The following is a 27,300-nucleotide window of genomic DNA, read 5'->3' on the forward strand; positions in this document are numbered from 1 at the left end:
TGCCACAGCAACTTACTACAAGGATTTTTCTGGCCCAAATACTTTGCCGCAATGCTGTTCATGCACTGTGGCGTCGGTGTCGACTTACACGGGGCAAGACGCTCTAGAACTGGGCAGCTGACGCATTGAGAAGAGAGTGAAAGCACCAGCCGCTTTAATTAGAACGAATCTCGCTGGCAGTACCGTGTTAAATTATTGTTATTTTTGCTGTAACCAACCAACGACATGAATTTATAGAAAAGAATGGTCGACGTCGTTGCTACCAACACATGTCCAGACAACCTAAGCTGATCAATACTTACTACTCGTCTTACTATGTGTTTCGAAGATGATGAGCACTAGTGATTAGGGTGAGTTATTTGAAATATCTAAAAGGGAGCTCGGAAGACCCACCATTATCTCATCGTACTGATTTCGAAGAGCAGGATCCAACGAGGTGTTACTGTCGCACGAAAGTTAGATGTTGCTTATGCGTGTAGCGTGCACAAAGCGTTTTAATCACGTTTTATGGTCAAAACTCAGATGCAGTAGTTGGGAGACTTATTGAGCGGCGATGGCGCGGCAGTGATTTTGTGTTTATCGGCCGAGAAAGCGCAGCCTAGTTCTAGAAAGCAGGGCTTATATGTTTTTGAGTCGGACAAGTGCGAGCTGTCAGACTCAGACAGTTCAATTAAGCGGAATATTAGAGTGAACCATGTGTTGCTGCATCCGCCTGCAACGGCTGTCGCCGAAAATGAGAGATAGCCGAAAATGTCTACTGTATGCGCCTAAGGTGGTGTTGTGTTAGCCGGCATCGCTTGCTCCCATGACGTCGTTTCGCTTCTGCTCAGCCGCCTTGTGGCTGTCCGACGCCCGGGATCGCCGTACAAGAATCGATTCCGGCGGCTTGATGCAGGACTTCTCGCCTCTCCAACCTGGTACTGGCCGTTGCCTAACGGCTTGCCATCTGCTGTAAACTACTGCAGCCCATGTGACGTCATTTCTCTATGACATGTGGAGACGGTATCGCCCATGGCATATAGGCACAAGTTGACTAGGCGACCTTGCAGCGATAATTAGATCTCTTTAACGTTTGGCTTACAAACAACCGATTAGAGAACGAGGTCCTTTCTCGGTTAACCACTGGGTAAGCAGCAAGCGAGATCAGAGGCTGAACTTTATTCCGAAGAGGTCACAGTTTCCCATTCTTTCATCAATAATAGGTGAGTGGATACGTGGTGTCTGCCAAAGTAAATTAAACAGATCTGAGATTTTATGATGTAGAAAATTTGAGCCGTTGATTTTCCCGCAGTAAATGTCGCCACATTTTTTGAAGCCAAAAAAAAAATTTTGCAACGAAAATTCTTCGCTTTGCCACTTTCCATCACAAAACCTTCCAAGGAAATGCAATTCCCAAATGAGGAAGCCAAGCCACTAAAGTTGTTCGATGCATGGAAGCCGCGTGCCTCGTTCTAAAATAGAGTTCTTCCATGCCAAAAAAACAGTCGACCTTCTAGCGCCGAAGTTAATATTTATGAGTTGACAGCTGTCTCTGCGTTTCGAAAATTTTTAGAGTTTGCATTACTGCGGTCTTCGCTTTAGCGGAACATCTTTTGACACGGAGCCGCACCAAAGGCGCGAGGCTTAGAGCGCGAGGCTTAGAGCGCGAAAGATGAACATACTAAATCGCGGATAGCCGAGTGCCAGACACTAATGTTGACCTAGTCGCTCCAGAGTCCTGTGGCCGAATGTGTGTAGTCAGTTATTCATTCATTCATATAGAATATGCAGGCAAGTGAGGCGCTATCGCTGGCGCGGCAAATGTGAAATCAAGTGATTTGCCTGTAGCAGCAGCTACAGATGCCGCACGCCATCTCCGCACGATGTAGAATGGTGAAACTGCTTGACAAAGCAGTTAAATTGACTTAATGTAAGGAGTTGTCATAGATTTGAGAGAAATGTTCATTCCTGCCACGGCTAGCTGACCGCCGAGATGCCTTACCCATTGCTATAACCCCAGAGAAAGCTTCAGTTTGGCACCATGCGCGGCTCTAAACCACACTCTATCGAATAATCCAAAGCTGCAGAACCGCAAAAGCTTTACGCTGTGAAGGCTCAGATATTTGCGATACCTAGTCAAGTTCCGATCGGCATGCGAGCTGAGGTACTCCCGCATCATAGAGTATTCACTACACTGCACGACACGAATGCACAATCAGAGACTCGAACCAATATAACACAGCCGGACGAGAATTAATTACTAGAGACCGAAAACGGCTACAATTGCCGGTCTAGAACCATCTAAGAGTTGTGAGCGAAATAAATACACGTTAGTGTATTTCCGACTGTTATCCATGTATACTTTATCTTCACCAGCACTACAGACCAGAGCGTCATACGGAACAGGTTCTCACCAAACGTGTAGACTTTGAAGTTATTCCAGTGAACCACAGCATGTGGGATGCCATTGGCTTATAAATAATCCAGAACTCCCCAGCCGCGCCATAAACGAATCTTGCAAAGTGAGTGATACCGTCGGTAGATGACATGCTCCTTTCTAGTTATCAACAACCTCGTAACGTGCAGGCATATTCCGAGTGGAAACATTTGACAACGGCCACGGGCCCTATCTAATGGTCCCGCTGGGAGTGACAGCCTTTTGTGTGGAGTCTAAAGCTTATCGAACCCGGACCCAAAAGTACGCTGATCCGGGGTATGCGTGCAGCAAGAACCTTGGTTCTGTAAGCACGTCCGCAATGTAGTCAGTGGCCAGCCATATAGAACTCAGAAATCCGGAAACGGGACAGATGGCAGGTGGTCAGTTGCGGCCTTCAATCTTGAGGGGCCCGGAAGCGGTACGAAAGATACAGTGATGCTCAGACAACTGTATGAATTTTCGGGCCACCAGGGGGCCCGGAAGCTCGGCTGACGTATCAAGCGAAGGCACAAATAAAAGTATCGCTCAGTGTCACATCCGGGGGGGCACCAAACAGCGATTGCGGCGAAAAACGCCAGCCTTAGCGCGGAATCTGGCAACCCGCCGGGATTTTGATTGGAATGCCGAGGCTGAAGCTGCAGTTGCAACCGTTATCGCAGTTCGAATACAGCTAGGGCGTGAGACAGAATATCAATCCACCTTCCATCTTCACACGAATTATAGTAGCTATCGAGTAGAACTCGAGTATTGCAAGTAGTCCACGACTGTCGTGTGGAACATTATCGACAGCTCGGCATTGTGTTATTGTTTTGTTATCTGATAAGTATGACTAGTTTCGTATTCAGACGTGCACAGCCACAGAGAGCCACGCACTAAGGGTGAGGGTACTAATTTGGGTACGGACATATACTAAAGGTACCGTGGCGAAAGTTTGTGCGAATTTTTGCCTTGCTTTTGCCTTGCAGCTCGCCTGCACTGTCGCCTCGCCGAACTTTCTGTTCTTTCCGCTTTTGCCCGCGCCGCCATTGGGGCCCTGAATCTCGCGAGTTTGGGCTCCCTCCGCATCCAGTAGTCGATACTCATAGATATATATACCGGCCCCGCCCACCCCACGGACGTCCCATCTCGACGTCTGGTACCGCCTTCCGTAGGCTATCTCACTCCACTTCAAGCTGCCCCACTGCCCATCATGATGGCCGACCCGCTGCCCACTTATTCCCCGCACGCCAGCAACGCGTCTGGTCGCGGTCTACCATTACTACGCTCCAGCCAGCCCGTCCCGACCGCTGGTGCGCAGCGCAACAACATCTATTCCTTGCCACCACCACCACCACCACCGCCGCTAGAGCCGGTCCAGCCGACTTCCCAGATGCCCTTCCAACTCCAGCATGACTCTCAGGTCTCAGTTCCACAATGCCATTCCCAGTCGCCGTCCCGTTACAGCTCCACTTCGTCCGGATCGTCGACTTTCTCGTCCACGCCGTCTTCTTACACATTCGCCTCCACAAACGGCTACTACTCCCACGGCGTTCAGTCCTACGCTGGCTCGCCGATATCACACACCGGCTCGCCGCTTCACTCTCAGACTTTCTCGCTACCTCCACTACGACTGCACAGACAGTCTCCGTCTCCCACCGCACAGCACGTCGAGGCCGTGTCTGCGGCAGTCCAGTCGTACTACCAGCCACCTGCGCAACAGCAGCAACAAGGATATTCTCCTTCGTCCATGAACCACCCACCACAACCACCAGCTGCGCCTCCACAGCTGCAGCCAGTTCCTGCCCAGGTCGCGGCTGCGGCTGCCGCCGTCGCCCTCCATCAGCATGCGCACTCGTCACAAGTCGCAGCCGCCCAAGTTGCCGCTACCATCGCTGACGTCACCGCTCACAAGCCCGCCAAAGAAATCAAGAGGCGGACAAAGACAGGTTGTCTGACCTGTCGCAAACGGAGGATCAAATGCGACGAGCGTCATCCCATATGTTTCAACTGCGCAAAGTCGAAGCGCGTCTGCCTTGGCTACGACCCCGTCTTCAAGGCCCAGCGGGGTGACAAGAAAGACGACAAGGAGAGCAGCAAGTCCGAGGGCGAGAACTCGCAGCAGTCGCAAGGTGAGGTCAAGCGGATAAAGATCGACAGTCTATTAGCGGAATGATCTAAAAAGTTGGACTCGTTATGAAACAAAATATTCGCGTTTAGTATTTACATTCGCACTGGCACTGGAATTTGTGGGTTTATTTGTTTGGGATTGTCTTACGGGTGCATATGGATTGTTTATGGCAGGCGCTTTGTTTGTGTATGATCTAGTTTTGTATTCAACCGGAGTTAAGTGTTATTGATGTACGAATTGCAGTGGGATTATGGTATATATAGGGTTTATTATCATCATTTATATAGTTCGATCGTATGTGTGCGACTGGCGTGCGGAGTGGTGTATTTTCTACGGACAAGCAGTATAATACCCATGTGTCAATATATTGTATTATAATCTTACGTTCCTCTTACGCGACCAATAGGTCATCCTGCGACGCTGCAGTGTGTCATCTTTCCGTCTATCCTGTCTCAGCATTTCAGTATTGTGAGATATTACACCGTCAATTTCAAAATACATAGATAGTACATGTGGCTGCCCCGTAGTAGCTCCCTTCCAAATCAAGTACTAGCACCGGGGAGGTTAGACGCACCTCACTCAATCTTTAGTTTTCGGGCTGTACCGTCAGTAAATTTTAGCTTTCTCGAAGAGAAAAAACTTTGAGGCGGCGGGGAGGTTCGATTGAGATCTCGTGCCGCGTGAGATCTTGGGAAAATTCGGTTCACGATTTAATTTCGCGACAAGGACGGTTAAAAAAAACTTATACATAAGCTTAACTGCCCCTGTTACCTGATCGATGTGCCGGCCGAACTAGCTTTATTAGAATATGGAGCCACTGGTTATTTCGCAAATGTAATCTTGCAGCTGTATTCTCGCGCGAGGACAAAAATTGAGAGCATATTGTAGCATACTAGAACTAGGACAAGCGTGTATGATTGGGAGTTTAAAATAGTAATAAAAGAGTAAAAAATTTAAAAAACAGCCTTCGTTTACAGTTGTAATTTGCGCAATGACAATGGATCCAAAGGAACAAAGAAGAAACAAGCAAATACTCGGGCGAACCAAAAATCAAATTGGATAATGGCTAGGACGATCTCACCAGAACGCCAGACTGGGGGTGTTTCAGGGCAGCTAAGTCATCATTGCAAGGAGCGGAGAGACAAAGGCATAACAATGAAAACAGATTACAAATGTTATTGTCTAACATAATGACGTGATACATGATACTCTTATCTATCCACATTATACCATAATCCATCTATACAAAACAATCAATATCTAAACCATCACTTCTATGAACAAAGCCGTACTGCATTATAATCCAGAGTGTTTCATCTACTGCAATCCCGCCTGCTCGGGCACAATAGTATTCAACTTTGCGGTGGTGAGGGCGGCACGGATGTTATCAAGAACTTGGACCTCCATCTTTTTCTGGGTCTCGTATGTGAGTGTTCCCATGTGGGGAAGGAGAATAACCTTCTCGTTGGACATCAACCCGGGATGAATCTTTGGCTCAGCTACGACAATTGTTAGCATGGAACTTAAGAGCCAAGATATGAAGTACACTCACCCTCAAAGACATCGAGCCCGGCGTTCTTGACCTTGCCGCTAGCGAGGGCGTCAACAAGTGCAGCCTCGTCCATAACGGCACCACGAGCAGTATTGACGATGATAATCCCGTCCTTCATTTTCTCAAAAGCCTCCTTGTTGATAGTGTGTCGGGTATTGGGATTCAAAGGTAGGTTCAACGACAACACATCGGAAGTAGCCAACAACTCGTCGAACGAGACGTACTTTGCACCAGCAGCCAGCTCAGGCGAGAGTTCCTTGCGGTTATAGTATTGAACGGTCATGCCGAATGCTTCAGCACGCTTCTTGAGTGCACGGCCAATGCCGCCCATACCCAGGATACCCAGGACCTTTCCGTCGGGGTCGTTCGACAGCGGAACGCCGGCGTTCCAGTTCCCCTTGCGTAGGTTGACCATGGCGTCGTTGAAGTTACGGAGAGCTCCAAGGATAAGGAACATGTTAACGTCAGCGGTGGCATCATCGACCGTGGAGGGGCAGTTCGAAATGTGAATCCCGCGATCGGTGCAGGGCGCAACATCAATCTGATCGTAGCCTATCATCGAGTTAAAACTCACTTAAACGACATTTGTATTCAGAAATATATTGAACGCAGAATTGATCTTATCGAAGCAATTTAACTCCTGCTGTCGTTCCGATTATTCTTGCCTGGAAAGACTTACCTGCACCATTGTGGCAGATATACTTGAAGGTAGAAGGAAACTCCTTCAAAAGCTCGGCGTCGAAACGACCGGTGATGGCGACGGAAGGGAAGGTTCTGTAGACAGCGACGATGTCAGAATACTTCCCCTTCAAATCCTTGATGAATTCTTCTCGATTGGCAGAGTCGCACACAGATAAAGTCGCCACGTCGGAAAGAGCTTCCCATTCGGACTTGGCGTGACGGATTTCGCCGAGGAGAAGAATATGAGGCTTAGTCATTGTCATTGGTGAGACTGAAAAGAATCGGGTGTGGAAAGTGGTGGTGACTGGTTGTCGGGGAACGGAGAAGGTGAGTGGGCAGGAAGTCTGTTTAAAGGGTAGCCCCCCGACCACGGGAGGGCACATTGGTTAGCGCCGCAGCAAATTGTACCGACCACATACAAGCTCATATGGAGAGAAGACGACGACTCGAACTTACCTTTGTAGAATTGACAAGAGCTCTAGCGAGAAATAATGCGGAGGTCCGGGCTGTCGGTACAAGGAAGTGCGAGGAAGCAGGCATTTTATGCAATGGTGGGGTTGGGGGGTTGGTGGAAGAGGACACCGATTGTTCCGTGTGGGACAACCACTCTTAGTCGAACGCTTAGTGGCTCTCGTACTGCCCCCGCACCAATTCAGCATGTAGTGTGATATATAGGCATCCAACGTAATACAACGCAATACATACGCATCAATTTTCGCGGATTTGGCGGCAATTGAATTCTAATGGAATTAGATGTTTAATCTTCAGGACAAAGGCACGTGCGTGAACTTCAAAGCCTGTTAACCCACGTTCATATATTATTTTGCAAGATATAACCACAGTGTCGTCGAATACAAAAGAGTAGAAGCTATATGGAACGTAAATAACCCACTAGGATTTTAGTAATAATTGGGTTTCGTTCATCTGTCCAAACTCTCGAGCCCATCTAGAAGATAATACTCGATCTAATGATTCATCGTTTTCAACTGACTGAGTACAAGTTCAATGGAGGCAGATGTACCCTGAGAATTGACCTGTGTGAAGTCAATAGTGTTAAGTCCGAGGAAAGAACGCTCGAAATTGGTTCCCCCACGACTATCTCCAAAAGTTGTCGTGACCCCCACCGGGGTTGGTTTCTGACTTATTTTGTCACTACCCCTAATTGAACTTGTTCTGCAATAGTTTGAGAATACACGACTTAGAAGCCTCGCAAATTACGAATGCACTAATTACTTTGACGTTCTTAATAGAAATACAATAAAATTCTGAAAGTCTACATACCACACATTTTAATTGTAAGATCGCTGTGCCGTTGAAATTATGCTAGATATGGCTTGAAGTTCATTTTGCTCGTTAAGCGCCGCACACGTTGGGCAGGGTTAGGGTTGGAGCAAAAACATACTCCACGACTGTTATAGTAGTTCGTGGCCATATTCGGTTAGGTCAAAGCTTAAATGTCTAGTGACTCAGCAATAGCAGCTTGCCTTAGTCATCAACTTTCGCGACGCGAGAGCCCGCGTCTTGCAGAATTCGATGTTTCCCGGCGACTTCTCCAAATTCTAGTGGGAGTAGCAACACCAGCTACACCACGCCTTTGACCAGCGCCGTGATTCACTAAAGTCGGCAAAAGCAGCTGCAATTTATAAACCCCTTATCGGTTTCGATTTATTGCATCTTAAATCTTTTTTCTCCGGGAGTGGAGATTTGTGGGATTCAGACTGGCCCCTCAGCGGGTGATTAGTGTCGCGTTCATTGTCCAAACCGCATTTACAGACTTGCCAGTCCTGAGCGAAAGCTGATGGTAAAGGCACAATGGTCGGATTAACAGCTGACGCATATGCGCAGCGATTATCTGATTCATCGACAGGTACGTTTGTCATCAATCATTAACCATCCATCTCTTCTCGACACTTGGTCTGCAGAGATCAGAACGGTTTTGAGAGAATATTGAAGGAATATAGCGGGATAGAAGGCTGATAATTGGTCCGTGAACAGATGTCAAAGCTAAGCTGCCGAGTGCGACCGAACTGCGCGATTCTCTGGAGACGTTCCAGCAACCACAGGAATATCCGAAATTCCTGAACAAGGTGATGCCAGTTTTGATCTCGATACTGGAAACATTACCCCCTAGTTTTTTGACTGTATCTCCGGAACAGGTAGGTGCGTTGCAGTAACGACGTGAGTAGATACTAATAAGCTATAGAAACTGCGCAATTGTGTACTCGAAATCATACATCGGCTGCAGATGAATGAGCCGTTCCGTCAATATGCAGTTCCGGTTATGCAACTATTGATGTCCCTTCTCCGTATTGAAAACGAGGAGAATGGTGTTCTCTGCATGAAGATCATAACCGCGTTACATCGAACCTATAAGGTCGCGCTCAGTGACCAAGTCCAACCGTTTTTGGATCTTGTCGTGGAGACGTATAAAAATATGCCGGCTGTCGTAAAAGAGACGTTTGAGCCGCACTCTTCGGGCGTATCTCAGGGCTTGGCGAGTGTTTCTACGGTAGGTAAATTGGAAGCGGAAGCCGGTGAGGGTGATACTAATTGCTTGTGATGTAGCCGGGAACCTTGTCATTTCAGTCTCCTCGACCAATGTCGCCTTCGTTGCCATCAGACATAGGGGGAGATACACCCGCGAAAACACTACAGAAGAGCATGCTCAGCTTTAAAGTGCTGACGGAATGTCCGATCATTGTGGTACTTCTCTTCTCGACGCATAAACAATCTGTCAATGACAATCTCCCAGTATTCGTCCCGCTCATTATCGAGGTATGTTGCGAAATATTATAGGGGTAGTGGGCCAAAAGCACTAACCCTTCTTGTAGATGCTGTCATTGCAGGCTGCTCCGCAGGCGGAAGCACACACTGCTGCGGCGTCGAGAGGTGAGATTTACACTTCGGTATCCCCCGCGATCAAGAATCGTACGGCATTCGGAGAATTTATTACTGCGCAGGTCAAAGTAAGCCTTGCTCCGATTATTTACCCGCTGGCCTGGCTAACGGATATAGACTATGTCATTCCTGGCGTATGTGCTCCGTGGCTTTGCTCCAGCGCTTAAGAAGTATCATTCATTGATTCCGGAGTTTGTAATTCGGTTATTGAAGGATTGTCCAAGAGAGTTGTCGGCGTCGAGGAAGGCATGCGCAAACACTTCGTGCCATGTGTTCATCGAAAAGTTAACTAACAGCTATGTAATAGGAATTACTGGTCGCGACCAGACATATTCTGTCAACGGATTTCCGAGCCATTTTCATTCCGAAAGTAGATCTTCTGCTCAATGAGAAGCTGTTAATTGGTGATGGACTTACGGTGCACGAAACTTTAAGGTATGTGATGTAGAAGTTTTCCCAAAAATGGAAATGACTAATGCTGGTATATAGACCTCTCGCATACAGTATGGTCGCCGATCTATTACACCATGTTCGTGCCGAGTTGACACCGGCTCATATTTGGTTGACCGTCGAAGTTTACTCCACGAATCTCCAGGATAATACATTAGCAGCTAGTTTCCAGACGATGAGTGCGAAGCTGTTATTGAATTTGGTTGAAAGAATTATGAAGTTGCAGAACAAGGCAGACGGTAAGTGATCAGAATAGTTTATACGTATTAACTGGATTGAGGAATCTAAGTGTAAATACAGGTCGGCAATTGATCATCTTTATCCTCGACGCCTTTGCTGAAAAATTTGCGGCCTTGAATCGAAACCATGACAATGCACTCTCTCATAGTTCTGAGAAAGTTGACAAGAGACCGGTTGACCCAATCGCCACGATCACTCGCGAGGAGGAGAAGGGTAAACCATTTGAGTTCCCAGATGAAGGGGAGGTAGAGGACGCGAAGGACAGCGAAAAGAAGGATTTGGATCAGATTGACATTTTTGCTGCCTTTCCAATCAAGTTGCATCCTGATACAGTTACTGACGGCATGAAAGGTGCGCAAAATATTGCACGACTTATTAAAAATGTTTGCTAATAAATTTCGCAGATGGTCGGTATTTGTTCAAGAACCTACTGAACGGCCTCAAAACGATCATGTTTGGTTTGAAAACATGTAATCCGCCAGCGACTCCTGATATTGCGGCGATCAACCCTACACAGTGGAATGAAACAGCGCGCGGATTCAATTACGAACAGGTGGCTATCTTCCGCAAGCTATTCCGCGAGGGTGCCAATGGTTTCTCGTACTATGCAACTGTACGAGAAAAGCCCGTGATCGACACTCACCGTCCGGGCAGTTACGATTCTATTGGCCCTAACATTCCAATCACTAGTTCGAAGGAGGAGAAGGAATTGCTAGAGACATTTGCAACCGTTTTCATTCATATCGATCCCGCGGCATTCCACGAAGTCTTAGAACCAGAACTGCCGTACCTCTTTGATGCTATGCTTCGTAACCCGTCTCTCCTTCATGTTCCACAGTTCTTCCTCGCTAGCGAACCAACATCCGCGAATTTTGCAGGCATTCTGCTCAATTTTTTAATGGAGCGGTTGGAAGAGATCGGCCAAGGAGATCCATTACGTGCAAACCTCCTCATTAGATTGTTCAAATTGTCGTTTATGGCTGTCAATTTGTTTTCGACTACCAACGAAGAAGTTTTCCAGCCTCATCTACGAAACTTGATCTTGAAGTGCATGAACTTGGCTACAAATGCTGAGGATCCATTGAATTACTACCTTCTCCTTAGAACACTATTTCGAAGTATCGGCGGTGGCAGATTCGAGCTGCTGTATAAAGAAGTGTTGCCGTTATTACAAGTCCTTCTCGAGTCACTGAACAGACTTCTCCTCGCTGCTCGGAAACCACAGGAACGCGATCTGTACGTGGAGCTGTGTTTAACGGTTCCGGTGCGATTGAGTGTGTTAGTTCCGCATTTGAAATATCTCATGCGACCACTTGTGATCTCTCTCACTGGATCGCAAGATCTCATTAGCCAAGGTCTCCGCACTCTTGAACTCTGTGTGGATAACCTCACTCCGGATTATTTTGATAATATAGTTGAACCTGTGATAGAGGAAGTTATGGAAGCTCTGTGGACACATTTGAAGCCTCTTCCATATCCGCATCAGCCTAGTCACACGACTCTCCGCATTCTAGGCAAACTTGGAGGAAGGAACAGAAGATTTCTCGAGCCACCGAAGAAGCTGAATGCCGACGGCGCTGCGGAGAATGAACCGAGCATTATGATCGACATCAGTGGCATTTCCGGTCGACGAGCATTCCCGATTGCAGCTGGATTCGATGCTGTGTTCCGAGCTATCGCGGACTATCGAGCGGACATTCACTACAGAGTGGAAGCGTTCCATTTGCTAGCAACTACAGCACGCTTGTTCATTGATCGTGCCAATTTGGGGCCGGATGCTGCGCAAATATTGCTGGAGTGTGTTAAGGCGATCAAGACAGGTATGATACCGCCAGATCCCAAGTTTTCTCTCCAGAGCGAGCCACGATCAACGAGGAAGTTGCACGCGCAGAACGACATGTTCCTTAAAATCCTCAACTACTGCTTCAATGCTGTCGCTATATCCACGGTACGCGAGGACGCCAAGACATTAATCAGCGACATCTGCGAACACGTGGTGATGCTCGAAATCGGCAAAGTCATAATGGAGGTCAAGCGCGATAAACGACCATTTGTGGTCACCGACCATGAAGATCCTCTATGCATCGATTTCCGACTACTGTACCAAGCTATCTCGGACGCTTTGGGATCTTTTAAGGCGCCTGTTCGTGAAGCTGGTATGGACGCAATCCGACTGATTTACAAGACATGTGTCTCAATTTTCGGCAGTCCGGATGCGGCGCAGAAGTTCCCGGTATTCAAGATGTTGGTTAGCGTGTTCTGCCACTCTTGTTTCGAGGAACCCTGGTATAACAAGGCCGGCGGATGTCTTGGTCTCAAAGTCCTACTTTCCGAATGCGAATTTTCGCGCGACTGGGTGCTCAAGCGCGAGATTGATATGATTCGTGCCTTACTATTTGTCTTGAAAGACATTGCTCCGGAGCTTCCTAGCTTGGCACAGAAAGATGCGCAGGATTTGATAAAACATATCCTCGAGGTGTGCAACACTAACATCACCCGCGAGGAGATATCGATGCGGTTATTTCACCAGGTTCTGAGTATTTTGTTTTATGAAGTTTCCAACTCGCATCAAATTGTTAGAGAGACCGTGCAGAGCTCGTTACGGTACTTATCTACACTGACAAGTGTGCCGCTACACGAACTACTGGGGCCCGTCAAGGCGACTCTCCTTGTCTCCATCTTCGGTAAGCCATTGCGTGCGCTGCCATTCCCTATGCAAATTGGCAATATTGACGCTATCACCTTCTGCCTTTCTCTCGAAAATTCGTTTTTGCCGTTCAACGACGAATTGCTGCGTCTGCTGATGGAAGCACTTGCGCTCGCCGATGCAGATGACGAGGCGCTCTTGGCTGCACCGCCATCGCAGCGAGCGATGGAATATGGTGTGTTTGAGCAGCTTGTGGAGCTTCGCATTGTGTGCATGCGCCTCCTGACACTGGCCATGATGAGTCCTGAGTTTTTCCAGAATCATCCCCAGCAGCAAGCCCAGACACGAGCAAAAATCATTGGGGTATTCTTCAAGACGCTGTACTCTCGGTCCAAGAAAGTCGTCGGGGCGGCAAACGAGGGACTCAAGGCTGTGCTTTCGCAGAATCACAAGTTGCCAAAGGATCTTCTACAGACTGGATTGCGACCGATCCTAATGAACTTGTCCGATCATCGGCGGCTCACAATTGCAGGATTGGATGGCCTTGCGATTTTGTTGGAGTTACTGACAAATTACTTCAAGATTGAGATCGGAACAAAGCTACTAGATCACTTGAAGGCGTGGGCAGAGCCGTCGTTGTTGTATCAGTCATCTGGCAAGCAGCTTATGAGTCAGCACAATATTAAAATTATTGCGGCTATTATGAATATATATCATCTACTGCCAGCCGAAGCCAGCAGGTTTATGGATGGCTTGGTCACAACCGTGATTTATCTAGAAGAGCATCTCCGACGCTATCATGACAGTCCATTCCGACCTGCGCTCGTAAAGTTCACGGCACGATATCCGAAGGAGACAATGGAGTATTTCGCTCCAAAGTTGGCTGATCGTCGGTTCGGTAAGATTTTTGTGCACCTCGCTAAGGATGATCGGAGTACAGAATTGCGAATGCTTTTGATTGCGAGACTACCTACTTTGATATCGAGAGCGTTGGAGATCCCGAACGCAGACGACAAATGTGGTGCGGTAGTGAATATGATATATATTGTCGGTGCTGTAGCAAGGCAGAACAAGGAATGGATTGCAACGCAGAAAGATCCTCTACTGCATTTGTTGCACAATGCAAACTGGTTACATGTGTTTGCGCGATCTCGCAACTTGTCTTCCTCAGTTCATTTGGGCGTCAAGCAAGCGCTGGATGAGTTGTTGAATGTATTCTTGATCTACATGGAAGCTAACGAAAGTGACACGGAGATGATATTCAAGATTATTGATGCGATCGCAACAAAGGCTATGGAACCTACGGCGGTGATTTACCAGTACATCTTCGAGAAACTCGTGAGGTCGGATTCAGTAGAACGGCGTAGGTTGTACTTGAATAAGTCGCTCGATTATTTCAATCATGCAGGCACGCCGACAGCAACACGATGTTTCATTTTCCAGTATATAATTAATTCGACTCTTATTATGGAAGTTCATCGTAAAGGCGACTTATCTAGGTTGATCGAGAAATCATGGATTGAGGCCGTACATTCGAAGATCTGGAAGCCGGCTCTTAGCGATCTGTCAGAGGATAGCTCGGAGTACCAAGATCAGTACCGTATTCAGCTTCTCCAGATGTCTGCAACTTTGATCCATCATAGTCCGACGTTAGTGGCAGATGTACGAAAGGATATAATTAAGGTCGGCTGGAACTACATCAAGTTGGAAGACGTTATCAGCAAGCAAGCGGCATCGGTTTTGATTGCATTCTTCATTGTTGCATACGATACGCCGCTCAAGATCGCATTACAAATTTACGTCCAACTGTTGAAGGCACACCATAGTGATGCGCGAGTGCTTGTTAAACAGGCACTTGATCTTCTTGCCCCAGTACTTCCAAAGCGACTGGGTTCTGAAGGTAGATTTCCGCTATGGTCAAAGTATGCGCGACGTGTGTTGGCAGAGGATGGACATAATGTCAGTCAGGTCATAAATGTGTACCAGTTTATTGTTCGGCATCCTGAATTGTTCTACGAGTCACGCGACCATTTCTTCAACCTGATTGTGACGGCCATGCCAAAGTTAGGGTTCATGGCCAACTCACCATCAGAAAATCAGATCCTTTCAGTTGATTTGGCTGAATTGATCTTAAAATGGGAAAAGACACGAGTCGGTAAGACGCTTGTGTCAGAGGAATCAGTGGATGGCAAGAGCCCGGCATCGCCGGAGTCACGAAAGCGACGATATGACGAGATGCAGTCTTCGCCAGGGCAAATGTCGGCTTCGGCTGATACAAAACCTCAGTCGTCACCTGCGCCAGCGGAGAATAAGACGGACCTTCTTGTCCCATTCTTGCTCAGAGAGGCAACTATAACGTACCTTATTCGATTCGCATGTATTTCACCAAACAAGGCGACGGAGAATCCACTTGCAAAACGCATCATTGATATTCTCCACGAGTTCTTAGGACCAGGTCTGTGGTCTGAGGTAAATGTGAAGCTGACATTTTTTGAGCGGAGTTTGGCACAGAACGCATTAAACAACACGACTCTTGTATCGTTTATCAATGCGCTTCAGGTTATCCGCGTCACACTGGATCAGAAGTCAGATGAGTGGATTCTTGCAAACTTGGAACAGCTTCAGAAGTTATTGAATAAATCGATTCACTCGGATATCGAGGAGGTGCAAGAGTGTCTACAGCCCGTCCTCGGTCGTATATTGAAGGCCACCAACACGGTGAGCACGAACAGCGACGATTCTATCATGGAAGTGGTATCAAGCTTTCTCAGTATGATCACGAGCGTTATCCAGGAAAATTTTACGGCGTCACAAGCGCTAGTGTCGAGTGTTCTTTTAGCTTGCTCGCTCACCGAATATCGGCCACAGGCCGTTGATCCATTACTACCAGTTCTTATGCGTACATTTGGCAAGCTGTGCAAGGATCATATCATGCCGAATGTTCCCCAAGCCAATCAGACTGCTACTCATGCGGGACAGCCAGCGTCGGTGGCAGCAACATCAACTTCGACGGCGACGCAAATAGCGAATGGTGCGGCACCAAATGGTACAGCTAACGGACACGCGTTAAACGCGAAGACGGCAGCAGCCCCTGCGGCGGCGGCGGCGATTGCTGCTACGAGCTCAAATACTCCAGACGCCGGTGGCTCCCAGGATGGCAGTCATAGCGACCTTGACCCGAAGAAAGTCGTTGTCTTGTTGAAGAGGATTCTTAAAATTGGTGCCGATAGAATTTCTCATCTCGAAGATCAGCGTAGAATATTTCTTAATGTGGTCAGCCAACTCGTAGAGCGCTCAAGTGACATTGGGCTCTGCTTCGATATTCTGGATATTGTGAGAACTTGGATTTTCAGCAATCCGGAGTTATTCCCATTGTTGAAGGAAAAGACTGCAATTCTCTCAAAAATGATGATATTTGAAATCCGCGGCGACACGTCACTCACGAAGGCTTTCTATCAGCTTGTTGTGGACATCTATGAGTCACCATCACTTGCGCGGAGTGAACTTACGGTGCGAATGGAGCATGCTTTCTTAGCAGGTACGCGGGTGGGCGACGTGCCTATTCGTAAGCATTTCATGGAGATTTTCAGCAACAGCTTGGACAAATCACTTTGGAAGCGATTTATGTACATTGTGAAGGATCAGAACTGGGAGAGCTTAGCGGACACAAATTGGCTAAACCAGGCGACACAGCTTCTCTTCGGCTCTATCGAGCCTAGCTCTCGCTTGGTTCTCGGGCAGGATGACTTCATAATCCCATCGTTTAATATGCTGACGAATACAATTGACAGCAAATGCGACAACATCGTGACGGACGAAGTCGATGCATTTTTTCAACGTCGAAAAACGTTCATTGCCAATTGTGCAGCAACTGCAGCTAAGGATTTCTTTGGACCTCTAATGGAGTTATTCTACTATGATGTGGAAGCTATTCGAAAATCGTGGTGCGCCTTCTTTCCCATTGCTTGGTCAACGGTTTCAGTTCGAGACCGTCAAGATGTTTCTCGCAACTTTACTGTTTTGCTCACCAAGGACTTCCACGCCCGCCAAATGGACAAGAGTCCAAATTACATTCAGATGATTCTTGAAGGTATCGGCAGGTGTACTCCACCCATTCAGCTCTCTCCGAACTTGATCAAGTTCTTGGGTAAATCATACAATGGGTGGTATTCAGCAATTCAACTTCTTGAAGAGGCAGAGCTTCATCCACAGACAGACAGCAATCCTGTACGTGACAGCAATCTAGATGCATTGGTTGAGATGTTTGCGTCACTACAAGAAGATGACATGTTCTACGGGCAGTGGCGACGACGATGCCAATATGTCGAGACAAATACGGCTATTTCTTACGAGCAACTTGGACTCTGGAATCAGGCACAGCAAATGTACGAGACGGCGCAGATCAAAGCTCGTAGTGGCGCTCTTCCTTATTCTGAGTCAGAGTATATTTTATGGGAGGATCATTGGATCCTATCGGCAGAAAAATTGCAGCAGTGGGATATCTTATCTGAATTGGCCAAACATGAAGGATTTACGGACCTTCTACTTGAATGCGCATGGCGAATGGCGGATTGGACGGCAGAGAAGGAGCCACTGGAGCAGTCGATTAAGAGCGTTATGGACGTTCCTACACCCAGAAGATACATTTTCGAGGCGTTCATGTATCTCCAGAAGTTTTCGCAGAAGCCTGATGCTCCGACGCAAGAGCTATCGAAGTGTTGCGACGAAGGTATCCAGTTGACATTACGCAAGTGGAATTCGTTGCCCAAGGTGATCACGAAAGCGCATGTTCCATTACTACAGGCTTTCCAGCAATTCGTCGAGCTCCTAGAGGCTAGCCAACTGTACAAGAACTTGGCGACAACAGATGTTAATAATGTCGAAACGAAATCGCAGGAAATGAAGGTCATTCTGCAGGCTTGGAGAGAGCGACTTCCAAATATGTGGGATGATATCAACGTTTGGGGGGATCTTGTGGCATGGAGGCAGCATGTATTCTCGGTTATCAATAAGTACTACTTGCCGCTGGTTCCTCAAATCCAAGCGCAGTATGGAAACAATTCCACAACCAATTCAACTTCCTATCGGGGATATCACGAGATCGCCTGGATTATCAATAGATTCGCACATGTTGCCAGGAAGCACGGCATGACTGACGTTTGCATTGGTCAGCTTACAAAGATATATTCGCTGCCTAACATCGAAATTCAGGAAGCTTTCTTGAAGTTACGCGAGCAAGCGAAATGCCACTACCAGAACCCGAACGAGCTTCGAACTGGTTTAGATGTCATAAGCAACACGAACTTGATTTATTTCACATCTGAGCAAAAGGCGGAGTTCTTTACTCTTAAGGCTATGTTCTTTGCCAAGCTCGAAATGTACGATGATGCCAATCAGACATTCTCGAATGCTGTCCAAATTGATTTCGGCTTGTCGAGATCTTGGGCGGAATGGGCGTACTTCCACGACTGCAGATTCAAGGCCACTGGTAGCATGAACCACGCTGCACATGCGATTAGTTGTTACATGCAAGCTGCCGCTTTGTACAGAAACGGAAAAGTGCACCGGTTTTTGGGTCGTATTCTCTGGCTCATCAGCTTAGATGACAGTTCACAAGCTCTGTCGCAGGCGTTTGACAGCTTTACCGGAGATGTCCCTGTGTGGTATTGGATTACATATATTCCCCAATTGTTGACTTCACTGTCTCATAAGGAAGCTCGTTTGGTTAGGAAGATTTTGATACGAATTGCAAAGAGCTATCCTCAGGTACGAGTTATATGTGCAAATGGATTCTGAGGTTCTAACAAGAAGGCAGGCGCTTCACTTTTCGCTTCGTACAACGAAGGAAGACTATTCCGTTCTTCAACGCCAAGCCATGCAAGCCACTCAGAGAGAGGCGAACAGACAGACTACTATGCGCGGTGCGCAGCCTGGCACAGCAGGTGTTAGGAATTCTCCGTCGCTCCAGCAAGTGACTGTGCCCGGATCACCGATGGTGCAGTCTACATCTGCCACCAATGACTCCGCTAGTCCACAAGTTGGTATGTACTACTAGGTGGTTTTATTGACGTCATCACTAACTTAACCGTAGCACCGGGAACTCCAGTGAATGTCGCTGCTCATTTGATTAATCGCGCTAATCAGCCCAACCCCACTGGGTCACCTTCCGCTCCACTTCCTGCTACTCCTCTACAGCCGTGGGAATATGTTGATGAAATCCTTGGTATTTTAAAGACTGCGTATCCATTATTGTCACTTTCTATGGAAACCTTTGTAGATCAGATCTATCAGAGGTTCAAGTGTTCGGAGGATGAAGATGCCTATAGATTGGTGGTAGCATTATTGTCGGATGGTGTGCAGGTAAGTGCGGCATGGAAGGTATAGTTGTATGGTATTGCGGATGTAACTGATACTTTGCTAGTATATGGGCCGTCTGCCATTCCCTAAAGATGATACAAGACTCCCCCCGGCGGCGGAAGTCAATATCTCGAAATTTGCAGACAGCATTTTGCCGAAATACTTGAAGGTATGCTATGTATGCACATGATCGCCTTGACCTTTCTGACAGATTCGTAGTCTGCGTTTGAAGCTGATTTTGTCCACAACACGCCGAATATTCAAACTTATGTGTCGAAGCTACGTCGCTGGCGTGATCGATTTGAAGAGAAACTTGACCGGCGTCAAATCTCGGAAAAGCAGAACCTTGAGTCACTAAGTCCGCATCTGAGCGAGTTCCATTATCAAAAGTTTGATGATATTGATGTTCCTGGTCAATACCTTCTGGTATGTCCTCTAAGATAGTGTCTGCGCCGGAGATTCTAACGGTTTGCATAGCATAAAGATTCCAACGCTCATTTCGTTAAGATTGAGCGCTTCCTACCGAAAATTGACATTGTAAGGGTGCAAGGTCTCTGTTACCGCCGTATAACGATTAGAGGTTCCGATACACGCATGTATCCTTTTACTATTCAGTACCCCGCCGCAAGGCATTGCCGCCGTGAAGAGAGGATTACGCAATTGTTCAGGATTCTCAATAGGTATACCTTGTTGTTACCGAATTTTGTTTCGTTACGCTAACAATGTCAGCAATCTGGTTCGCCGTACCGAGAGTCGCCGTAGGAATCTTCAGTTCTATTTAGCTGCAGCTGTCCCGCTGTCACCCCATTTCCGTCTTGTCCAGGATAGTCCCAACTTTATTTCGTTGCAGAATATTTATGAAGATTATTGCCACCGCACTGGCCGTCATCGAGATGATCCAATGATGTTCACAATTCAGAAGTTGAGACAGGCTGTGGAAGCTAGACAAGGAGTAAGGGTTCTTTGCACTATTTAGCGACCGATAACTAACGTTTTTGTGTAGAAGACAGACGTTGTTACGGATAAGATAGATGTCTTGAGCGAGATCCAGAATACAATGGTCCCGGGTACTATTGTACGCGACGTAAGTACTGCTTGAATAATGCAATTATTTGCCCTCCATCTAATGGTACAATTAGCATTTTATGAAAACTTTCAGCTCGTTTAGTGATTTCTGGTTGTTCAGAAAGGAGTTTGCGTATTCATATGCTGGGGTTGCCTTTATGACTTATATGATGTGTCTAAACCTTCGACTGCCTTACAAGTTGTTAATTTCGCAGACGTCAGGTGAAGCATGGGCAACAGAGACTCTTCCATGTAAGTTCATATCTGGTATACGAGATAACTGTTTGCTAAACGAAGATTGACAGCTCTACCTTCTCACACTACGACTCCTGCATTCTTTAACGCCGAGCCGGTACCATTTAGACTGACTCCTAACTTGCAGACTCTGATGGGACCAACCGCTCTTGAGGGACTTTTCTCGCCGTCCATGATGATTTATGCGAGATGTTTGACACTACCTGAATTTGATCTAGAACAGTATCTCACGCTGTTTGTCAGGGACGAGATAATGTATGCTTTTGTTTCATAGTATTTTAATGCCGGATCGTTCACTAACCTTCTTGTAGTTCGTGGTATACGTTCCAGCATCGACCATGTGCGCAGGATCAGCAGTTACAAGAGATCGTGAAATTAAATGTCGAGGTTATTTTGAAGAAGACTTCTTCCCTCGCGCAGCCAGGAAAGGGCACGATCCCCGCAAATCAGACTGTTATTGATCTGGTTGCTCAGGCAGTGAATCCTAAGCACTTGGCGTTGACAGATAATGCGTTCATGCCGTATTTGTAAATATTTTATGTTGATGTGGCTAATTTTGGATTGTGCTTATTACATATGAAACTGTTTTAATATTAGGATTATGGGTTGTTCGTGTTATTTTCTGTAACAATAGTGGTTCCTGTATGACTATTTATGCTGTATATTTAAATTATAACTTGTTCGTAAGGAGCCGCGTGTCACTTGCTAATGGACCAAACGCTGTACTTGCTATGATAGTACCTAAGTAACTCTATGTTGTCTTTGATTTCTTCACGACGATTCCGAGCGATGATCTTATGTCCTTTCGCTTCCTCAAAATACCTAGCGGATTGGCGGAGTTAAGAGCTTCAATCGGCTTGGAGATCTGCCTGGGTTTCACTGATCCTGCGAACTTCCTCGGATGATTTGCAAACGCTTTTCTAATCACTTCCGCATCCTCCTGCTCCTGCCTGTCCATCTCTTCTTCCTGGTCTCTCCGGGCCTTATCGAGGACGGACTCTGGGTCAACGTGTTCGTTAAGCGCATTTCGCGTCCGTAGCTCGTCGACTGTATCATCCATTTCCATCTGGCGCTTAGCATCGACCACCTTGGCTTCTAATTCGGCCATAGCGTTTTCTTCTTCCTCTTTTTCTAACCGGTCAAGCCGCTCTTCTTCGGTCTCTTCTTTATTCTCTGGATCTCGCCATGGCTCGAAGTTTCGCACTGCCCCTCGTTCTGAGACGTAATCAGAATTTTTAGGATCCGTCTGCACCCGTCTTAGCATACATTCGTTTAGGCGGTCAATCAAAACGTACCTTAAACGTTATCTCAGCGGCGCATCTCGTGCACCGGATATGAAACCGCAGAATCGATATTCCGAGATATTTCTCGCCCGTATTCTCCTTTCTGGCATTGAATTTTTTGCCTTTGTAGATATACTCTCCGCAACTCGTACATTTCATCGAAAATGGTGTCATGAGACGTACTGTTTGTAACTTCTGTACATCTTTGTCGCCGGATGACCGCTTCTTCCTAGTGATCTTGGATGGATCGAAATTCGGTGGGAAATATTTGTTTATGATCTTTCGTTCCGCCATGATTCTGATGCTGTAAATAAAAAAATATGGATGAATGAATGGTAACAGTTAAATAATGTAGAATTTGTCGAAACCTGTCGCTAGTTATACCAAATTGCCACCCGCACTAAAGTTATATGAATTCAGCCATCCCAATTGATGTTGGGGCCCCTAACCCACAACGTTTTCCCTACTAGACGCACGCTTGAAATGTGGAAATCTTATGCCAAACCATGCGTTATACTGCAATTAAGTACACTTCCTGTCCCTACGTTCATAACTGAGCGATACCACTAAAAGACAATTTATGACAAACTATTGCAACATCCAAATATTAACATATATGCCCACAACAATGCGATACCCAAAATTTACCACCCTTGGTCTCATGAATGCTCAGATTCCGTCATTACAATATCCGCCTACTCACATATATATGCCCCTTTTCTGCTATTTGCTCAGGCGCCGCCAGTATACACACTTCTTCGCCATCGCTCAACGACTTCCCTCTTCTTGGAGTCGCTTGTTTCTGCCATTGGGCTTCCCGCCAAGGCAGCTGGAATATTAGGTCTCGAATTCGATAGCTGGATAGCGGGTCTGATGTATGCCTGTCCCTGAGGGGGCAACCCAGGCGGCTGGTTGTAATGCTGCTGCTGCTGCTGCTGCTGCCGATAATACTGCTTCAATTGCAATAGCTCATATCCTTCCCTCGTCATCATCGAAACTGGTCGAGGTCCAGGCTGCTCGGGGGGATACCCCATCATGACTGATTCGCGTTCCCTTAACCGTCTATAAAGTGCTTCCTCGCTGTTCAAGAGCGAAGATTGCCTTCCTGTTCCAGAATCTTTCATTGGAAATTCCGCAGAAGCATAGATGGATTCTCGGAAATATCCAGTTCCCATATCGTGTGAAGGTGACTGAGCAGGATATGGCGGCCGTTGATACTGTGGCGAATACTGCTGTGGGGCGGCATATTGCTCCTGATGCTGTGGATGGTGCGTCACATTGGTCGCCTGCAGTGGATATTTCTGGTACGACTGCGAGTGCTGGTCAAAATTAGGGACTGACATCTCCCGAGTTGGTAGGCTGTATAACGAGTGCGCAGGCAGCAAATTCGTGGAAGCAGGCCCATCTGGCTGGTAATGCAGATTCGGCATTGACATATCTCTTTCGCGAATTGTGTTCAGCGAATTCGGATCTTCAGACAGGATCGCACCTTGAGATGCTCCACTGGTATGATTAGATTGCCATGGTTCTCGTCTCTTTTGTGAAGCCGGTACGAAGTGTGCTGAAGAATTACTGAGTTGGCGATCATCAATTGATCTCTGGCGAATTGATGACGAAGATGTACGCCGATTGTGCACAATCGCTTGATGCTGAACAAGACTATTTGAAGGGCTGTGACTATATCGAAGACTCTCAGAAACTCTCGTCGGTTCACCCCACTGGCTCTCTGGATCCTTCGAATAGATGGCACCCAAAGGAACTTCATCCTCATCACTCTTAACTTGCGCAGTGCCCACTAGTCCGTGGCTGCTGACGATCGTTCGCCTTTTTTCCTGGCCTTTTCGAATCACGTCATCCAATTGCAGTAAACTCGCAGAGTTGACAGCAGCAGCATTTCGCTGACGAGACTTTTGCTGCGTTTTTCGCTCTTCCAGCTCCTGGATCAAAGAGCGCGGTCCATCCGTTGCGGGAAGCTCTTCCTGAGGTGTGAACGGCTGAATCATGGAAGTCGGCTCCTTATCCCATTCACTCAACATCGACTCCAGAGCTTGATGTGGGCTCTGGAATTTTGTCATATATCCGGGAGTTACTGGTACTGTCGACTCATCCGAATCGCTGTGTTCGTCTTCAGGACGTCCCATATCAGGCTCCTCCGGGTTTTCCATTGGTGCAGTCATTGGGAAAGAGAACGATGATGCGATAGCATGCGTTTTCGATGTGGCGGGCGATGAAGTTTCCGATGGACTGCTCTTTTTCTTCAAAAGCGGCGGCAGTCTGATTCGAGCCGGAATCGGTGCGGGATAGTGCACGTATGCTCCTTTGTGAGATTTGGAAGGCGGAGGAGAGTCTCCCGGATGATGTTCTACTGACAGGACTATTGGCGCTACAACTGACGGCAAACCAGTATCGCTGCCAGTAGTTGCAATCGCCTCAGATATAATCGAAATGCTCTTTCCAACATTACGTGCCTTCTGAGGCAACGGATTCTCCTCATTCGAAGAGGGCGTTGACTGCCGCGTAGGGTTAATATCGTCGACATTAAGGGGAGATATTGACTCATCGCGCTTAAACGGATATATCACTTCTTGTGTGTCTCGCGATGCAGTAACATCCGTGGCATTGAGAGCATCGATGTGTTGGCCAAATAACTCTTCGTCTTCCGAAATCGCCTGAATATCAGAGCGTGCACCGGGCGAACTTGTTGACATTCTGTAGCTGCTATCAACCACAACTGCACACTGCTCATATTCCTTGTACGAAGCAGTCCGATATGTCGCCATTGCAGTGCGTCTTTGTGCGCCTTGTCTGGTATTAACGTTGTCCAGCTTCGCGGCAAGCTCTTCGGCCTTCCTCCCCTGTGACATAGACCCATCATCGTGATAGTCCGAGTCTGAAAATGTGACATTCGACCTGCGACGGACGTGACCAGGTGGCAAGTTGTCATTCAGGTGGTCCTTGATATCGTCGTCAGGAAGAGTGGATGGGATCAAACTAATCAGGCCACCACGCGGAATAGTCCGTGGATCACGAAAGGAGTAGGAACTACTTCTTCGCGATTGATTTCCACCGTCTTCATCTTCAGGATCACTATAGATCACTTGAGCGACAGTCGGCTGCAGAGAACGTGAAGCATCTGGGTCAGGCGACTGTTGGTTTGGATCCCGATGAGACGCCTTTGCCTTCTTTGAACGAAGTAGCTTGAACGGTGGCATTTCACAGTCAATACTTGGCAACTATTGCAGGGATGGCGCAGTGCACTCGACAATGCTGTGCGGTACAAAACCGTGAGATTCCGAATGGACTATGATCTGGTCAGCAGGCCACCACTATATTAGACTTCTGAACGTACAACAATGAGGTTTTGCTATTATCACTTCTGAGATGAGATATATATATATCTCTATCGACCTCGTACACTATTGTGTTCACGCAGCTATTGCTACCAACCGAATGGTGCAACTGAGACACCAGAGCAGAAGGTGTTGAGAGTGGGAGAGCTGGGGGCTGGACTCGGACTACTGGGTAGGTCTATGTTGAGGAGCTTGTTCACCTTCAGTTTGGCCTTTTTTTAGGTTCTGCGCCGCACTGGCAGATCACAACTTACTAATTTGTGAACCAGGGGTGGTGTGATTCTAGCTCAAGTGTAGAATTATATACCAGTCGACGTGCAAACTGTGTCATCACGTCTTTCTTCGGATAGGTGTCTCAAGGTTGTTGAACGTATTAGTTATACTATTTGAGTACTTTCTGATATTCCAGCATCCTTGGAACTACCTAGCTGTACAACACCATCAAAGAACTAATGACCAAATCCGACACGTCATTTCCTAAAATTGTGGTCTTCGACTTAGACTATACACTGTGGCGTACGTATCTGTCCGAATATGTAATTATCTCTGTCTGTGTTGGCATAATTCTCTAACCTGATAACAGCGGTATATTCATCGAAGTAATATCGGCGTCTGCGATCCTGACGAATTTAGTGCTGGTGTGATACTCATATATCACCGCCTGTCTCTCGCAGCAAAAGCGAGAATGCGATTGAGGATAGGTAGATAGGTCTGTTGATATGCGCGGCCAAGTTTTGAAATTCTGACCCCGGCATTACAGGTATGGGTCGCAAATGGCGTTCTACAAAGACGTGCCTGAGATATTAGCGCATCTCAAGCAGAATGGAATCAAAGTCGCGGCAGCAAGTAGAACTTGCGCTCCCGGTGGGTTTAAATTACACATTCTGGCACGTGAGATATATACTCTACCATGCTAACAGTGCCAGATGTCGCGAAGAAAATGCTAAGCTTGCTGCATGTCGGCGGCACGCGGGCAATTGATCATTTTGACGTCTTAGAAATCTACCCAGGTATGCAAAATCGTGGAGAAGATAAACTTGGGATAATTCACATCTTAATGATCTGTGCAGGCTCAAAAATAACACACTTTAACTTCATCCAGAAGCAGACAGGGATAGAATACCATGACATGCTCTTTTTTGATGATGAGACTCGGAATAAGGAAGTAGAGCATCGATTGGGAGTCAAGTTTATGTTTGTTACTGAAGGCGTAACGTGGAATCTTTATCACCAAGCCATTGAAGAATGGAGAGATCATAAGAAACATCGGAAATCTTCTTCGAAGTAGAGTGTGGCTTCAAAGCATTGATTGCAGCTTCTAAAGCAACGGTAGAATTATTCGCATATAGACAAAATGCGGTAGAGCATAGCGTCAGAGATTTATGAATAGAGTTTATTATTATTTGAGATATTTTATTGTAGGAGCAGAAACACGATTGAGTAGAGCGGGATTGATTGTACCCTAACCCGCAGCGATCGATCTGGATATCTTGAAATACCGAATATCCATGATGTTTAACTTATAGAAACGTTTTAGAATAATGACGGGCATAGAGGAGCACTCTGCTGAATTTACTATCGAACTAATCGAAGATCCGTTAACAGGTTTAAGTCAACGGTTTGATATAAGTCTTCAATCCATCTTTATCTATTCTTCGCCACGACACCTCGTTTGTGCGATTTTTAGGCCCGCTTCTTTGGACATTTAATCTTCCTTATTTCTGTGTTACTTTCGCAACGTCATAGACATCACTCCCTCTATATCGGCATCGGTCATGTCGGGATGTATGGTCTCCAGTGCAGCTTGTGGCTGATTTGCGCAATAGTCTTAACATTGAAAAAAAGGATGCATACCTATCCGTCCCTCCTCATTTGGAAGCAACAGCTGGATAAGCTTCACTTCATTACTCACTATGTGATTATTAGTCGATCTCAGCTGTGATACTACACTATCCAGCAGGCCCTTCAACGAACTTCCAATATTGCTTAATTGTGAGTA

The 27,300-nt window shown here is 46.8% G+C and overlaps 6 protein-coding genes across 6 annotated transcripts; 3 read left to right on the forward strand and 3 right to left on the reverse strand.

Annotated features, from left to right (window-relative positions):
* Window positions 1-3,480: 3,480 nt before the first annotated feature.
* On the forward strand, window positions 3,481-4,906 carry V1508DRAFT_407433 (uncharacterized protein). The gene has a single exon (XM_066938865.1). The coding sequence runs from the start codon at window positions 3,606-3,608 to the stop codon at window positions 4,566-4,568; it is 963 nt and encodes a 320-aa protein (XP_066798950.1). The 5' UTR covers window positions 3,481-3,605; the 3' UTR covers window positions 4,569-4,906.
* A 934-nt stretch (window positions 4,907-5,840) lies between these two features.
* On the reverse strand, window positions 5,841-7,013 carry V1508DRAFT_347201 (D-isomer specific 2-hydroxyacid dehydrogenase; the record flags this gene model as incomplete). Its single annotated transcript, XM_066936684.1, has 3 exons — window positions 5,841-6,022; window positions 6,076-6,627; window positions 6,755-7,013. The coding sequence occupies 3 exons, from the start codon at window positions 7,011-7,013 to the stop codon at window positions 5,841-5,843; spliced, it is 993 nt and encodes a 330-aa protein (XP_066798951.1).
* Window positions 7,014-8,568: 1,555 nt separating this feature from the next.
* V1508DRAFT_394201 (uncharacterized protein) lies at window positions 8,569-21,199 on the forward strand (the record flags this gene model as incomplete). The annotated part of the gene is made up of 20 exons (XM_066937989.1): window positions 8,569-8,623; window positions 8,752-8,912; window positions 8,960-9,265; window positions 9,322-9,531; window positions 9,588-9,722; window positions 9,772-9,900; window positions 9,962-10,089; window positions 10,144-10,343; window positions 10,405-10,695; window positions 10,749-18,757; window positions 18,807-19,032; window positions 19,083-19,351; window positions 19,413-19,517; window positions 19,568-19,774; window positions 19,826-20,028; window positions 20,078-20,300; window positions 20,352-20,432; window positions 20,488-20,665; window positions 20,719-20,923; window positions 20,980-21,199. The coding sequence occupies 20 exons, from the start codon at window positions 8,569-8,571 to the stop codon at window positions 21,197-21,199; spliced, it is 11,541 nt and encodes a 3,846-aa protein (XP_066798952.1).
* Window positions 21,200-21,264: 65 nt separating this feature from the next.
* Window positions 21,265-22,342, reverse strand: V1508DRAFT_407444 (uncharacterized protein). The gene is made up of 2 exons (XM_066938866.1): window positions 21,964-22,342; window positions 21,265-21,914 (listed from the first exon to the last, which is right to left on the reverse strand). The coding sequence occupies exons 1-2, from the start codon at window positions 22,243-22,245 to the stop codon at window positions 21,420-21,422; spliced, it is 777 nt and encodes a 258-aa protein (XP_066798953.1). The 5' UTR covers window positions 22,246-22,342; the 3' UTR covers window positions 21,265-21,419.
* On the reverse strand, window positions 22,343-25,661 carry V1508DRAFT_407446 (uncharacterized protein). The gene is made up of 3 exons (XM_066938867.1): window positions 25,571-25,661; window positions 25,301-25,473; window positions 22,343-25,252 (listed from the first exon to the last, which is right to left on the reverse strand). The coding sequence occupies exon 3, from the start codon at window positions 25,161-25,163 to the stop codon at window positions 22,683-22,685; it is 2,481 nt and encodes an 826-aa protein (XP_066798954.1). The 5' UTR covers window positions 25,164-25,252; window positions 25,301-25,473; window positions 25,571-25,661; the 3' UTR covers window positions 22,343-22,682.
* Window positions 25,647-26,749, forward strand: V1508DRAFT_407447 (magnesium-dependent phosphatase-1). Its single transcript, XM_066938868.1, has 6 exons — window positions 25,647-25,817; window positions 25,885-25,886; window positions 25,935-26,002; window positions 26,062-26,165; window positions 26,228-26,311; window positions 26,372-26,749. Exons 1-6 carry the CDS (start codon window positions 25,754-25,756, stop codon window positions 26,587-26,589), a joined length of 540 nt encoding a protein of 179 aa, XP_066798955.1. The 5' UTR covers window positions 25,647-25,753; the 3' UTR covers window positions 26,590-26,749.
* Window positions 26,750-27,300: the final 551 nt, after the last annotated feature.

The sequence above is a fragment of the Lipomyces doorenjongii genome (assembly GCF_038497915.1).
Source record: "Lipomyces doorenjongii strain NRRL Y-27504 unplaced genomic scaffold V1508scaffold_1, whole genome shotgun sequence".
Lineage (NCBI taxonomy): Eukaryota > Fungi > Ascomycota > Lipomycetes > Lipomycetales > Lipomycetaceae > Lipomyces > Lipomyces doorenjongii.